This window comes from Podarcis filfolensis (assembly GCF_964270895.1).
Source record: "Podarcis filfolensis genome assembly, chromosome: 1".
Classification (NCBI taxonomy): domain Eukaryota; kingdom Metazoa; phylum Chordata; class Lepidosauria; order Squamata; family Lacertidae; genus Podarcis; species Podarcis filfolensis.
The window spans coordinates 12251271-12266112 of record NC_139604.1 but is presented as its reverse complement, the minus strand read 5'-3'; the positions used below and the strand labels follow the sequence as shown (position 1 = coordinate 12266112).

The 14842-nt window shown below is 44.0% G+C and overlaps 1 protein-coding gene across 4 annotated transcripts; it reads left to right on the top strand.

Annotated features, from left to right (window-relative positions):
• Positions 1–161: 161 nt before the first annotated feature.
• TYW5 (tRNA-yW synthesizing protein 5) lies at positions 162–14123 on the top strand. Of its 4 annotated transcripts, none has more exons than XM_083572545.1 (8): positions 162–463; positions 1522–1676; positions 5756–5825; positions 7817–7861; positions 9743–9880; positions 10098–10185; positions 12143–12331; positions 12579–12646. In XM_083572545.1, exons 1-8 carry the CDS (start codon positions 383–385, stop codon positions 12629–12631), a joined length of 819 nt encoding a protein of 272 aa, XP_083428671.1. In that variant the 5' UTR covers positions 162–382; the 3' UTR covers positions 12632–12646. The 4 variants fall into 4 exon arrangements, with proteins under 4 accessions (XP_083428671.1, XP_083428669.1, XP_083428668.1 ...); XM_083572542.1 differs by lacking the exon at positions 12579–12646 and adding an exon at positions 13748–14123 and having other exon boundaries at positions 175–463; positions 12143–12259; XM_083572544.1 differs by lacking the exons at positions 162–463; positions 12579–12646 and adding exons at positions 493–677; positions 13748–14123 and having other exon boundaries at positions 12143–12259.
• The last annotated feature ends 719 nt before the right edge of the window (positions 14124–14842 follow it).

Below are 14842 nucleotides of genomic sequence, written 5' to 3'. Positions count from 1 at the left end.
GAAAGGGACCAGCTCACCCCAAAACCCTCGCAACGCAGGGATCTTTTAGCCCAAACTTGGGTTTCCTGCTGTTTTCGGACTACAATCCCCGAGCACCGGTCTTGCTCTCTAGGGATGATGGGAGTTGTAGTCCAAAATCAGCTGGAGACCCACGTGTGGGGAACTCTGCCTTACGGACTGAGCTGACCCAGCCCAGGATCGTCTCCTACGCGCTGGGCTGGAAGCGCCTCGCAAGGGGTTTCCAGGCAGGAGTCTGCTTTATCCCACCTTCCCCTTGTGAGGAGAAAACAACCGCGCGGTTTTCTCGGCCTGGAAAGCCTGGTTTCCCTGGAGGAAGCAACCCGATCGCGGAAACGAGAGGGAGAGAGGATCTGGTCCCGGAATGGAGGGGCAGCGAGTCATTCCCCTGGCTCAGTACCCCGGGGTCACCCGGGAGCGCTTTCTGCAGGACATCTACCCTCTGGTAGGGAAAAAAAAAGATCGCACCTTCCCTGGTTCTCTGGTTACCAGTGTTGTAACGATAATAAGTTTTATATTTTTGTAGAACTCTTAAAAAAACAAAAACAAAACCGTCAGACTTATTGCCATGATACTTCTTCGCTTTCTGTAAAACAGCAACACCACATGATGTCCACTCCAAATGCATGTGTTTGAGAGGTCATGCATTTAAGCCCTAGGTGTTGTTGTTTAGTCGTTTAGTCGTGTCCGACTCTTCGTGACCCCATGGACCAGAGCACGCCAGGCACTCCTGTCTTCCACTGCCTCCCGCAGTTTGGTCAAACTCATGCTGGTATCTTCTAGAACACTGTCCAGCCATCTCGTCCTCTGTTGTCCCCTTCTCCTTGTGCCCTCCATCTTTCCCAACATCGGTCTTTTCCAGGGAGTCTTCTCTTCTCATGAGGTGGCCAAAGTATTGGAGCCTCAGCTTCAGGATCTGTCCTTCCAGTGAGCACTCAGGGCTGATTTCCTTAAGAATGGATAGGTTTGATCTTCTTGCAGTTCATGGGACTCTCAAGAGTCTCCCCAGCACCATAATTCAAAAGCATCAATTCTTCGGCGATCAGCCTTCTTTATGGTCCAGCTCTCACTTCCACACATCACTACTGGGAAATTAAGCTCTGGGTAGCCAAGCCCAAACAGATTTACAAATTCATGTGTGTGTAGGTGACAATTTCCAGAAGGGTCCTCCTGTTAGGCTGCTATAGGTTGTAATGGATTGCTTTCAAGTCACTTCAGCACCAGATGAAAAAAAAAATCATTCACCAACCGCCCTGCCCTGCCCTGTATTTTACCAGAACATCACAACGTCAACATGACGCTCATATTGACTTTCAGCATTTTTAAGTTGAAACTCAACAAAGATGTAAAGTTTGAAAGCATGTATGTATTTGCATTGATTAGTAACATTATGCCAGTATATTCTTAGATGTCATAACTGTCTGTACTGTTGAGAATGGTTGTTGGTAGAAGTTAGTAGAATTGCAAAAATGTTCTGCAATAATTTTTTTTTTTAATTCTTAGAGAAAGCCAGTAGTGCTGAAAGGTATCGATTTGGGCCCTTGCATGACCAAGTGGACTGTGGATTACCTCAGTCAAGCATCAGGAAATAAAGAAGTAAAGGTTCATGTTTCTGCGGTGCCACAGATGGACTTCCTCAGTAAGAACTTTCTGTATAGGTATTCCGTTTCAATACTTTCTCTGCTTTTGGAGGAATGCTCCAGACTTTTAGAGACTCAGTACTTCTGCTTGAAACTTTTTATACGGGATCTGTGCTTTCACTTTGCAAATGACATTCTGAATTATGAGTTGTTATCTTGTGCTGCTTTTGAAGCTGTAAGAGATTTTTTCCTTTCCAAGAACGGTTGACCTGATGTTCTGTGGTGGGTGATATCTGGTTTTCAACGTGATATATTACCAGTTAAACATTGTGACATACTGATATACAGTGGTACCTCAGGTTACATACGCTTCAGGTTACATATGCTTCAGGTTACAGACTCCGCTAACCCAGAAATAGTGCTTCAGGTTAAGAACTTTGCTTCAGGATAAGAACGGAAATTGTGCTCCAGCGGCGCGGCAGCAGCAGGAGGCCCCATTAGCTAAAGTGGTGCTTCAGGTTAAGAACAGTTTCAGGTTAAGAACAGACCTCCGGAATGAATTAAGTACTTAACCCGAGGTACCACTGTATCACAATGTTTGAAATAAGGTTGGAGCTGTGTAGAGGCATTTTCTGGCTTCATGTTTTCCCCCCACATTTGATTTTGGCATCACACACACACACCATGATTCGCAATATATTGGCGGGTCAAAAATTATAAAACCAGTATCATATGGACTTGAAACTGGTTTTGGATGATATATTGCCCAGCCCTAACACACACCATGATTTGCGATATATTGCTAGGTCAAAAACCATGAAACCAATATCAAGATATGCATGATATATTGATATATCGCCCCGCGCTATCTGTGACCTCTTCTGCTCCTCAGTTTAATTTTCAGGCCTTCACATCTTATGGGACACCAAGGCAAAAGCAGTTCCCTATGTGGCTTTGCGATACATTCAAATATTGTGCAGATCAGACCACTTCGCTGATGACTTGTGCTTTCTTCTGTACACTCACCCTGTTGTTTTCCTATTGTCATGACAACACAATTGGGTTTTGTGGCTTTTTCAAACCAGAACTGGGAAATATATATACCAGGAGTGTGGAACTTCTGGACTGTAGGCCTAATTAGGCCTTGCTTCATCTATGACATGAGCTGTGGAGGACGTAAAGTAGTGGCTGGGCCAGAAAGCCCTTTGCAAGGAACTTTGAAGGAACTGTCCGCTGTTTGTAGGGGTGAAGGGGGGACCCCCCCAACCAGGCCTCAAAGCCTCAAGCACTTTTCAAATTGCACTTTTCAAATTATTTTCTCTAAGGCTAAAAAAGTTTTTAGCTAAGCGTCTTTCTTTGTAGCAAAAAGGTAGCTGAAGAACAATGCCTTTTCGCTTCTCAGGCTAGCTGACCTTGTCAATAGCACATCCAGCTTGTTGCAAACTTTATTCCGGGAACAGAGCCAGGGAACAGGAGAGAAACATTTCTATGCAAACCTGTGAAGGGGGAGAGGAAAAAAGGGGTTTGAAAAAAGGATAAAACCTGCTTGTAAAAATGTTTTCGGCGCGGCCTGTTTTGTGAATTCATCACACAGGTGCCTCAGCACCCCCCCCCATGGCAGAATAAATGCTCTTTCTCTGTATTTAACCCCTTGGTGTCGTTTTGACTCTTTTCTTCCCTCCCCGGGTGCAAGGCTTTCCTACCCATGGTTAAAGGGCCTAGAAAGGCTACAGGGGCTTCAAGTGCAGTGCAGACTCTGCAGGCACCGGCAATGATGTGCAGTGATGGGCTGCACAAGGAGAGCTGGCTTTGATTCAGAGAGCTTTCTCCAGCACTTTGAATACGCTCCGTTGAAAAACAGAACATTTTTCTTTCTTTCCAGAGGATGCAGTTTGTATTTAAGGTGCTGGGGGAAAACATTTCTGAATCCCAACCATGTTCTTAGCAGACAGAAATGCTCTCTTTTCAGGCGATTCCATTTAAGTGCCAAGCAGCTGATTAACTGCTGAACTTTGACAGGTGTCAATCACCTGCCATCTTTATGACATCAGGTAATTGACTAGTGGTCCCACCCACCTGTCAGAGTTAGAAGGCTCTCTTGCCTGTTTCCCCATAACTTCACTTCTTGCAGTGAGGGAACCGCCAGAAGGCCCTTGGAGCTGGACCTCAGTGTCAGGGCTGAATGACAGGGGTGGAGATGCTCCTTCAGGTATACTGGGCCGAGGCTGTTTAGGGCTTTAAAGGTCAGCACCAACACTTTGAATGCTATACAGTGGTACCTCAGGTTAAGTACTTAATTCGTTCCAGAGGTCCGTACTTAATCTGAAACTGTTCTTAACCTGAAGCACCACTTTAGCTAATGGGGCCTCCTGCTGCCGCCGTAGCACGATTTCTGTTCTCATCCTGAAGCAAAGTTCCTAACCTGAAGCACTATTTCTGGGTTAGCGGAGTCTGTAACCTGAAGCGTATGTAACCCGAAGCGTATGTAACTGTATATACCTGTGTCATGTCTTGTTGGTAGTAGGCCAATAAAGAATCAAGACTTGGAGTTCTAAAATGGGTGATCCTACTAGCATTGTTGAAAGGAAGGGGTTTCAGATTGTGCTGAGAATCCATGTTCCTGTGTGTGACAGAGAGGGAGGGAGAGAGAAAGTGTGAGCTGGGTATGTGGTGAAGAAGCAGTACAGTGGGTCCTAGAGAGCTTGGGGAAAATAAGCAATGGGGTTTATAGGCTAAGGGCCAGGGGTAGCCAGAGTCTTGCCCTCCAGATGATTTTGGACTATGATTCTCATCAACCTCAGCCAGCATGGCCAATGGTCAACTGTCGTTCAGCAACATCTAGAAGGCACCATGCTCACTACCCCAGTTGTAGGGAAGCGGGTGACATACAAAAGACCTAATATGTTTAGGAAACAGGTGGGATTCAACTACCCAATTTCATTAGCAGAAGGCAGCACAAGGAATCCCACTAGTGGAGGCATGTCCAAAGTCCTAATCTGGCCCACCGGTTGGTTTAATCCTGCCCCTTCAAATCCCAAAACTTCAACCCTAAAAAAAAAACTTGGTTGGCCCTTTGGTCAGCCCTCACGGCCCTTCACTTCATCAAATCTGGCCCTCTTTGAAAAAAGTTGGGACAGTGATTAGCGCAATGGGATTCAGGAGAATTCAGGAGAATGGGTTCAGGAGAACCCCCAGAACAGCTCATACCCTTTATATAAGCAGTGTAATTGACAGTAGCATGTCTGATTATATGACAATTACAGTATGTATTTTAACAGGTTTCTGATAAGTTTCCATTACTGGAAGTTTAAAATTGATTTGATCTAGCACAATTAACTGCAAAAATGCAGTTTTGTTAAAATGAAAAAACAACTTTTTTGGCATTGGGTTTGGGAGCGTTCTACTACCCGGAGTGTTCTTTCTTGAATTGTTGGAACTGCTTTTCAAAGCCTAATTGCTGTATTCCCACCTCACGACCCTTGATGCACAGACCATTTTTGTTCCGCTGTGGCTCTGAATAATCGCCCCTTCTTCCCCAGTGAACCAAGCAGGGTAATGTCACTACCAAGATCTAATTTATCCAATTGTCCATTTTCATTTGCCTGTGAAATTCCTAAGCTGTCTTAGACAGCTCCTATCCTCGTGACCCATTCAAACACCAAAGGGGGACATTGTGTGCTCTTACTTAAACTTCATGGTGCTCTGTGTGAAAGAAAACGAGAGCCTTGGTTTTAGAATATAATGTCCCAGCATAAACGAAAACCACAAATTTGGTGGGTCAGGGCTACTTGTAATTATTTCCATTGTAAACAGTGGGGCTAATAGCACAGTCCTAAAGGAATGCACTTAGAGTTAAGTCCATTGACATGTTTCCTTGCCAGTATTAACATGACACAACATAAATGAAACATTAAAACCACCGATGCTGTGCAAAGCTAAAAACATAAATCAAAGAACAGTATAAATATAAGCCAGTTAAGCAATTTGCAGTGGGTTCCACACACCCCTGGTCCCCCCCCCGGTAAGCCTTGTGGGTTTTAAAAAGCAAAGCAATCTATTTTTGGAGTTGTTATTGCAATGGTGCCCCATATCTGGTAAAAGTCCCATTCCATGTGAAACGCCTGGAGAGTTTTAATTTAAATATATTTTTATTTCAGAACGTTACCTTTCGATGTATTCATAAGGAGAGCTGCTGAAGCCAAACATACAGATTACTTTATTTCAGAGGTAAGATGGTGATATTGTAATTACACTGAGATACGGCTTTTTGGGGGGAGGTGTAGGTTGAAATTCAAAATATTAATCCCACAAAATGCCTTAAAATGTGAGATGAGAACTGTACTTTGCTGTAAATTCTACAGGGTGTGGGTGGTTCTTACTCTCAAGTAACTGTGGGCAGGGTTGCATAATATCAGTACAATCTTAGGACTGTCTACTCAAAAGTAAGTACTCCCAGGTATGTGTTTGTGTGTGCAGGATTGCAGTGTCTCACTGCAGCCGAACCTTTGATGCATTTATAGCCAGTGCACATAGACTCTGGTGGGATCCAGCATTAACAACCACCATCAGCTGGGGGTCCTTTCCAACTCTTTGCAGTGTAATTGACTGCATTATGACTGATTATATGACAATATGCAGAAGAGTTCTTTTTAATTCTCTCTCTTTTTAATAGCACTTGGTCTATGCTGGATTCAAAGCTGTTTCACATACAGTTTCTGAAGCACTTTGACCCCTTTAGCTGAGTAGCTACTTTAAACATTTCTCCTTTTATTTCAAAATGTTTTTGTATTTGCCACATGACGTGAGGGCGCTGCTGATTGAAAAGCATGAGTCTAATGTCCTCTTGGGCCACAGAATTAGCTGTGTGGCTTTGGGATCTCAGCCTAGATTTGCAACGCAGTCCTGCATGTGTGTTTATTCAGAAGTAACTCCAGTGCCCTTTTAAAATGTGTTGGGTGGGATATTGGGTTGTTTTTGTTTGGATTATGTATTTTGTGTTTTTACTGTGTAATTTTATCCTGTGAACTGCCCCGAGACCTGCGGGTATGGGGCGGTATACAAATTTAATAAATAGTAATAATAACTCCCAGAGGGATGCAGGTGGCACTGTGGGTTAAACCACAGAGCCTAGGACTTGCCGATCAGAAGGTCGGCGGTTCGAATCCCCGCGACGGGGTGAGCTCCCATTGCTCGGTCCCTGCTCCTGCCAACCTAGCAGTTCGAAAGCACATCAAAAGTGCAAGTAGATAAATAGGTACCGCTCCAGCGGGAAGGTAAACGGTGTTTCCGTGAGCTGCTCTGGTTTGCCAGAAGCGGCTTAGTCATGATGGTCACATGAACCGGAAGCTGTATGCAGGCTCCCTTGGCCAGTAAAGCAAGATGAGCGCTGCAACCCCAGAGTCGGTCACGACTGGACCTAATGGTCAGGGGTCCCTTTATCTTTACCTTTAATAACAACTCCCACTGTATTAAGCATGGGCCTCATTCTCTCTTTGGCATGGCAGTTTTTGAGAGGACAAAGACCTAAAACAGGCTTCCTCGACCTCGGCCCTCCAGATGTTTTTGGCCTACAACTCCCATGATCCCTAGGTAGCAGGACCAGTGGTCAGGGATGCTGGGAATTGTAGTCTCAAAACATCTGGAGGGCCGAGGTTGAGGAAGCCTGACCTAAAATCTTTAAGCTGATTAGCTAAATGATACATGTTTTGCTGATTAAAGATAAGACGGTGGCTCCTCTTGGCTAAAGATCACCATACAACCAATGGTTGAGAGAGACTTTAATATTGTAATAATTTATTCAGTTAGCTGCTAATGATTAGGTGAGTGGCATATTGCAACTCTGTTTTACACATCTACAGCCCACTTTTTTCAAAAATGAGATTTTTTGCAATAAGGAAAGTGACTGGAAAATGCACTGCAAAGTATGAGGTGAACAGTTGCTTTGATGCAAACAAATCAGAATGAATGTCAATTAAATAACAACTGTTGGATGGGCTTTAAATCTAAATGAGTAAATAATTGTCCAAGATGTCAGGACCTTGCTTATGTTTTTTCGCATTATTTCTAAATAATGTTCCATTTCTTCAGCAAACAACAGGGAAAAACCCCATCAACTTAGCAAATTAGACTGGATCTATCGAGCCATTTATTGTCACCTAAATGGCCCCATAGCAAAATGTTGATGTGTGTTCATTTAAATGACTTCTGTCTTTCTTAAGGATGAAAAATATTATTTGCGATCCCTGGGAGAAGACCCAAGGAAGGTGAGTAATGGTGTCTCATCTTAAGGAGTGTTCCTTTGCTTTCCTATAAAACACTTCATTGGGATATGCCTTGTTTTAAAAAAATAAAAGAGGGGGAAAGAGGGCAGTTTGGATCTGATGGGGGTGGGTAGGAGAATTGACTGAACCCTCTTCACTCATTTAGAGGGCATGTAGGGATGCGGGTGGCGCTGTGGGTTAAACCACAGAGCCTAGGAATCCCCACGACAGGGTGAGCTCCCGTTGCACGGTCCCTGCTCCTGTCAACCTAGTAGTTCAAAAGCATGAAGTGCAAGTAGATAAATAGGTACCGCTCCGGCGGGAAGGTAAACGGCGTTTCCGTGCGCTGCTCTGGTTCGCCAGAAGTGGCTTTGTCATGCTGGCCACATGACCCGGAAGCTGTCTGCGGACAAATGCCGGATCCCTTGGCCAATAAAGCGAGATGAGCGCCACAACCCCAGAGTCGGTCACGACTGGACCTAATGGTCAGGGGTCCCTTTACCTTTAGGCACCAAATGCTGGATGAGATTCATGAGGACCATTCCCTGTCACAGTCCTCCCTGATCCACAGTCCTGGATTTATGTATATGCTTAACATGCTATAGCTTAGGGCCCCACTCTCTTGGGGGCCCCCAAAAAAATTTAAAGGGAAAAAAACTGGATGTGCATTTCCAAAATATGTTAAAAAGAAATAAAATAAAACCTACATACAGCAACAGTGTTGTGTGTTGTGTAGGCTCCTACTGGTTATGTGCAAATGGCTTTAGACACCTATTAGGTTCATAAATTACCATTAAGCATATATTCAACACAAAAAACAGTGACAATTTGTTGTTGACAAAGGACAGCTGGACATATAAATGGCCCCATTACCTTCAGTGCTTAGGGCCTCATCAAACCTAAATCCAGCCCTTCATATGGTTTTGGAGATGGATCTGAAAGTGTACAAGTAGTGTTTGTAAAAGACGCTACTGGTTCTGAAGAATGTGGAATGTTTCCTACGCAAACTTCAACCATGTTATTCTAGCCAGATGTTCCTAATCTACTCGTACCTCTCCTGCCCCCTTGCAAAAAACAAACCCCCGTTTCTGCAGGGTTTGGAATTGAATGCGGTGTTTGGGACTTTTTTTTTAAGATGCAAAATGTACACACAATTACCGCATTTGTACACATCATATTGTGCCTTATTTATCCAAACGCAGACCACAAACAACCCTGGTTATTGTGGCTCAAGGACTCAATTTATCCTTGGCAAACGAAAAGGCCTTTTTTTTTTGGCAGCTCGTACTAGTTCATCTAGGGACATGGGTGGCGCTGTGAGTTAAACCACAGAGCCTAGGGCTTGCCGATCAGAAGGTCAGCGGTTCGAATCCCCGCGACGGGGTGAGCTCCCGTTGCTCGGTCCCTGCTCCTGCCAACCTAGCAGTTCGGAAGCACGTCAAAGTGCAAGTAGATAAATAGGTACCACTCCAGCGGGAAGGTAAACGGCGTTTCCGTGCGCTGCTCTGGTTCGCCAGAAGCGGCTTAGTCATGCTGGCCACATGACCCAGAAGCTGTACGCCGCCTCCCTCGGCCAATACAGCGAGATGAGCGCCGCAACCCCAGAGTCGGTCACGACTGGACCTAATGTTCAGGGGTCCCTTTAACCTTTTTACTAGTTCATCTACTAAGTCAAATATTCAGTCAAGTTTCCAATGGCCCCTCATGTTTATGTGGGAAGAAATACAGGTGGATCTGCTCCTTAATTATTCTCAGCACCTGCTGAGGAATGAGATCATGCCTGTATGTAGTGTCCCAGTGATTTCCACCCTTTCCCATTGAATCGGACACTTTATAGAAAACCTTAAATATGACCCCTCCCTTTATTCTTTGTTTTTGTTTCAGGAGATTGCAGATCTCAGAAAGCAGTTTCCTCTGCTGGCAGATGATATTCAGATCCCGGAGTACTTTGAAAAAGAGCAGTTTTTCTCTACTGTCTTCCGCATAAGCTCAGCAGGAATGCAACTTTGGACACATTATGATGTAGGTAATATGCCTCTAAGCATCTTTTAACAAAGAACGATGACAAGCTCATCTTACGCTTTATTGGCAGCGTAACTGAAACGGTTCTTAACCTGAAGCACCACTAGTGGAGTCTGTAACCTGAAGCGTATGTAACCCGAGGTACCACTGTATTGTGATAACTGAAATTCTTTTCTGGTCGCATGCCAAGTAATACTTGTCATTTTCACATTTTTAGGTAATGGATAACTTCTTAATTCAGGTGACCGGAAAGAAGAAGGTTGTACTGTACAGTCCTCGTGATGCACCATATTTGTATTTATCAGGTATGGTACATGCCACAGGAACTCACTTTCACTTGTGCAGTGGGACTCCCCCTCCCTGCCTCCTCCTCCCCCCCAGTCCCACCTGCGACACCTCCCCCCAGAAACTACTCCAATGGAGACCCTCCAGAGCAGATTTGGGGGGCACACAAGCGAAAGGAGAAATCCAGTTGCATAAATGGAAGTCGGCCTTCCTAACAATGGATTCTGCCTTGGGGTTTTATCTAGCTAGGCCAGAGCAGATCCACTGAAGTCAATGAGCTTCAATTAGTCATGTCCATTGATTTCAGTGGGTCTGCTCTGACTTAGCTGGATACAACCCATTTTCTTCAGTGGTGGACAGCTTACTACTCACATGACCTGCTGGATCAAACCAAAGGCCTGTCCTGTCCCACGGCGACCCACCAGATGCCTCTGGCGAGCCCACGTGAAGCAGGGCATGACAACAGCAACATTTCCTTGCTGTTGCTCTCTAGCAGCTGCTATTTGCTGTCAAACTGCCTCTGAACCTGGAGTTTCCATTTAGCCATAACCATTGATGGTCATTGGGCCCTGGGATAGCCCAGCTGGTAGAGCATGAGACTCTTAATCTCAGGGTTATTCCATATTAAGTAATGCTTTATTCCACTTTTTTTACAGACCAGATGTTAAGCTAACTGCCCTGTAATTTTCAGGATGCCTTTTTTTAAAAAAAATAGCATTGCCTAGGATTGTGAGCACATTGCTTTCTAAACAACTCCACATCTCCTGGGTCAGCACTTAGTCACTTCCAAGCTATAAAAAGGGGGGAACACCCCCAAACCCCAACCAGACAAATCCAGTCCTTTTCCCCACTGAGATAGCTAGGCAGATTAGGCAACATATGAACCAGGTGCAAATTGGTAGAGATCATTTGACAGTTACTCAGATTGGCAGTTTGCATTCTAGATGAGACTGAGTAGAAGATTCTGTTCAGAATGATCCATACATTCAAGCAATCTTTACGGAAATCACTTGAGTGGAGGAACATAACAGGCTTGTAGCAAAATCCTGTTGTGCTATGTTTACTTTTGTAGCCTTATGAGGCTTTGCCCTCGGGTGGGAAAAATATTGCGCCCGGGAAAGGGGAAATGGGAGTCAACAGACACTCAAGGAATAGTTTCAGAGAAAAAGCTTTATTTCTACCATCCATGAACTGGTAGAAGGAGCAAGTGTGATAACTCACAAAAGGCATGCACGAGTTCACAGTCATGTGCACAGAGTATATATCCCCTTCCAGTTCCCTCCCCTTTTCTCCTCCCTCAGGAGTCCTGCCCATGAGTTCCTCTGAGCATGAACAGAAAGCTCCCCTGTCTTGGGACTCTTTTGGACTCTTTGCACCCTTCCCAGGAAAGGGGGAATGAGAGAAGCCTTGCGTTCAGCATGTTCAGATGTGTTGCAACTGGAATGAGAGAAGATGCAGTTCTCAGGCCTTGCTTTGAACAGAACATTAGCTTTTTGAAGCCTTCTTGTACTGATAAAAAGTAACGGTTTGCCTATGCACATCATCTTGTGAGAATAAGCAGAGGAAAGCTTTAGCTGTGGATTTTTAGAAGACAAAAGGAATTTTGGACAGTTTTGAGGCCTGGGGTGATTTCACAGACAGGATTTGGGTATCCTGTCCCTTCACTTTCAGTGAAAACAGGTTCTAGTATTTTTAGGATTGAGGGTAAGTATGTCAGCTGTTCTGATGAATGTTTCCTTTAAAAGTACACCGTGGCTGAATTGGATTCACTTATATTTGATAGCTGCAAATGTCCGCTAGAGTAATAGAAATAGGGTACTATTGACAGCCTTCAGCACACAGGAGTGTATACACACACATGCAGTTTTTCCTCTCTGCCTTTTCCCACATTGGGATACCTGCATAGTATGTTTGCATCCCTGAGAGTAATCGAATAGCAAAACAGTCATGTCCATTGTTTGTTCACATCTTCATTAGGTACCAAGTCAGAGGTGCTAGATGTGGACGAGCCAGATTTGAAAAAATACCCTCTCTTTGTCAAGGCCAGACGTTATGAATGCCAGCTAAATGCAGGAGATGTCTTGTTTATTCCAGGTAAGTGGGCACAGAAATCTCATTTTGTTTTCCTCCATTACTTCTTGGATTGCTGTTTAAGGGGCTTAAGGTGTACAGTGTATGTAACAATCCAAAAAACTTACGGTGGTATGATTAATCAGCTTAAATCTCATGGTGCAGCCGTGTGTGTGTCGCTGTGGATTTTTCCAAGAGGATGCATCTTTTAAAAACTGCACCCAAATGAATGCTGCATCACACCTACAAAAATTATGTATTGGGTATGCTTTGCATGTGGATACATTTTCAATATAGCTTGTTTCAAAACTGACCTGGCATAATTATGTTAGCATAATAATAGCATTTCAGAGTACTGACAGCGTTGCAGATGCTGAGGGCACTAGGCAGTTGTAGCTATCTGCTCTCCTCAAGAGGGTTTAAGTATTTAAATAGCACACAAGCGGACTAAAATCTAATCAATGTACTTGCATCAGAATACATGACATGCAGTTTAAGACAGCATTAATGTTCAGGTGAGGAAATAGTTGCATTCACAAGTCTTTGTTTTGTAATAAGTGTGATTAATCTAGCCTACCTGGGAAAATGGCAGAGTGGACTGTTACAAACTTAGCACTTCAGTTTTCTTAGAAAACGTGAATGCAATGTTGACTGAATTAGATAACATTTCTGGAAATGAGGATTGGTGTATAAAGCAGAAAATCACATTTCCCCTCTTAACACTTACTGCCATTTTTTTCAGTTAACCATGGTGCTGCATTTTAGCAACCTGAGTCCTCTGCTATACAGGTTTTTCAAGCTTTCTTCCTTTAAACAGTAAAAAGTAAGTCCCTGAAGACTTACAAAAGGCTATGTCTGAATACTATTAAGATAAGGACTCATTTCTATGAACTGATCTTTGCTGGTTTGAGGTTAAAATACTGTCTTCTTCAAAATGTGTCGTTGGGAGTCTTTATTTCAATTTATGCTTAAATCAGGCCCCTGCAAATTATGAGCCACTAAATCAAACCTAGCTGCTTGCCCATGGCAAAACAGATCACTAGCAAATAAATATACCTCCTATTTTTGCTGCCAGGCTTGTGCTGTGGAAACAGGGGTAGGTGTCAAGCACTTGGCAGGTCCAGATTGCATGGTAGGTGTGCAGCTTGGTGAGGGCATTACATAGTCCTGCTCCTAGGTATTGCATTAGTCACACAGGATCTTAGGACTGGGTGACTGAGAATATAGTCATACTGTACTGTGTTCTCAGCTGTAGAAAATCATAAGCTCCACCTAACTTACAGAAATTAATATTTACAGAAAAATACTGAATGCTGAATACTGAAATTATAGCAGTCTCTGCCAATCTGAAACATTAAAGTACAATTACTGTTTGCTAGCCATAAAAATTGGTATTTTTTATATAAGAAAAACACATCAGAGCATCTTTAACTGTTCACAGCAATATCTTACAGATTCTAGTTACTGTATTCAAGGCATTTTCATTCAAAGTTTTTCTCTCTCTGCTTATAGCTTTGTGGTTCCATAATGTGACTTCTGAGGAGTTTGGCGTGGGAGTCAATGTTTTCTGGAAACACCTTCCTTCTAATTGCTATGATAAGACAGACACCTATGGAAACAAAGATCTTGCGGCAGCCTCAAGAGCAGTACAGATTTTAGACAGGGCACTGAAAACCCTAGAAGAGCTACCAGAGGAATACAGAGACTTTTACGGCCGGAGAATGGTTTTACGGATTCAAGAAAAAACCTACAGTACTAACTATGAGTAGTTTTTTTTACAGACATCTCATGAGCTGGCCTACAGACATTGCACCACTCCCCACTTAATGTGTGTGTTTGTTGGAACTTTGCCCCAAGTTTATATAAAAGTAAAGCTGGAGTACTGGTCCATTAATGAATAGACACATAATTTGTCACCAAAAGAATTTATTTAAAACAAGTTTTAAATAGTTTAGATTATACAATACAAAGAGATGTGGGTGGTGCTTTTCTCTAACATTTCTTCTAAAAACTGCTCTGTAAGTTTGCGGTAGCTTCAAGCAACTATTTGCACACAGGGCTCTCTGGACCAGGTGATTTTAAATATATAAAGAAGAATAAAAAAACGGTAAAGTATCCCCCCCCCCGAACTGAAATACAAAGTTTATACAAGCAAAGCCTACACAGCCTTGCCGCTGCCCCCCAAGCTTGTGGAGTTCCCGCTGTACTCCAAAGGCTTGGGGCTTCGGGGACAGCCTTTGTAGCCTCCGCAGGGCAGCAGGGTGCCTTCACCCCACTGCACTGCAGAGGCTTGAAAGGCTGTCCCCAAAGCCAAAACAGCAAGACGGGGCGCTGTGCAGCCCTCCGTCTCGCTGTTCTAGCTTGGGGATGGCTGCGCAAAGCCTCCGCAGAGGAGGCTTGAAAGGCTGTCCCCAAAGCCTCAAGCCTTTGGAGTGCACCTGCGCTCCAAAGGCTTCAGGGAAGCAGCGCTTCCCCCCACCGCCAGCCCCACAAGCTCGGGGGGCAGCAGCAAGGCTGCGACCTGCTCTTGAACGCACCTTCTTTTAGAGGGGCAGAACAAGAAAAAAAAAATTCCCCCTGTTCTCCCCCTCCTATGCGTCCTATAGA

What these genes read in the sequence shown, in the direction of transcription:
- TYW5 (XM_083572542.1), top strand. Translation starts at nt 383, where the DNA reads ATGGAGGGGCAGCGAGTCATTCCCCTGGCTCAGTACCCCGGGGTCACC. An exon ending in TGCAGGACATCTACCCTCTG is followed by an intron (nt 464 to 1,521) that starts GTAGGGAAAAAA and finishes TTTAATTCTTAG; the next exon opens with AGAAAGCCAGTAGTGCTGAA. An exon ending in AACTTTGGACACATTATGAT is followed by an intron (nt 9,881 to 10,097) that starts GTAGGTAATATG and finishes TCACATTTTTAG; the next exon opens with GTAATGGATAACTTCTTAAT.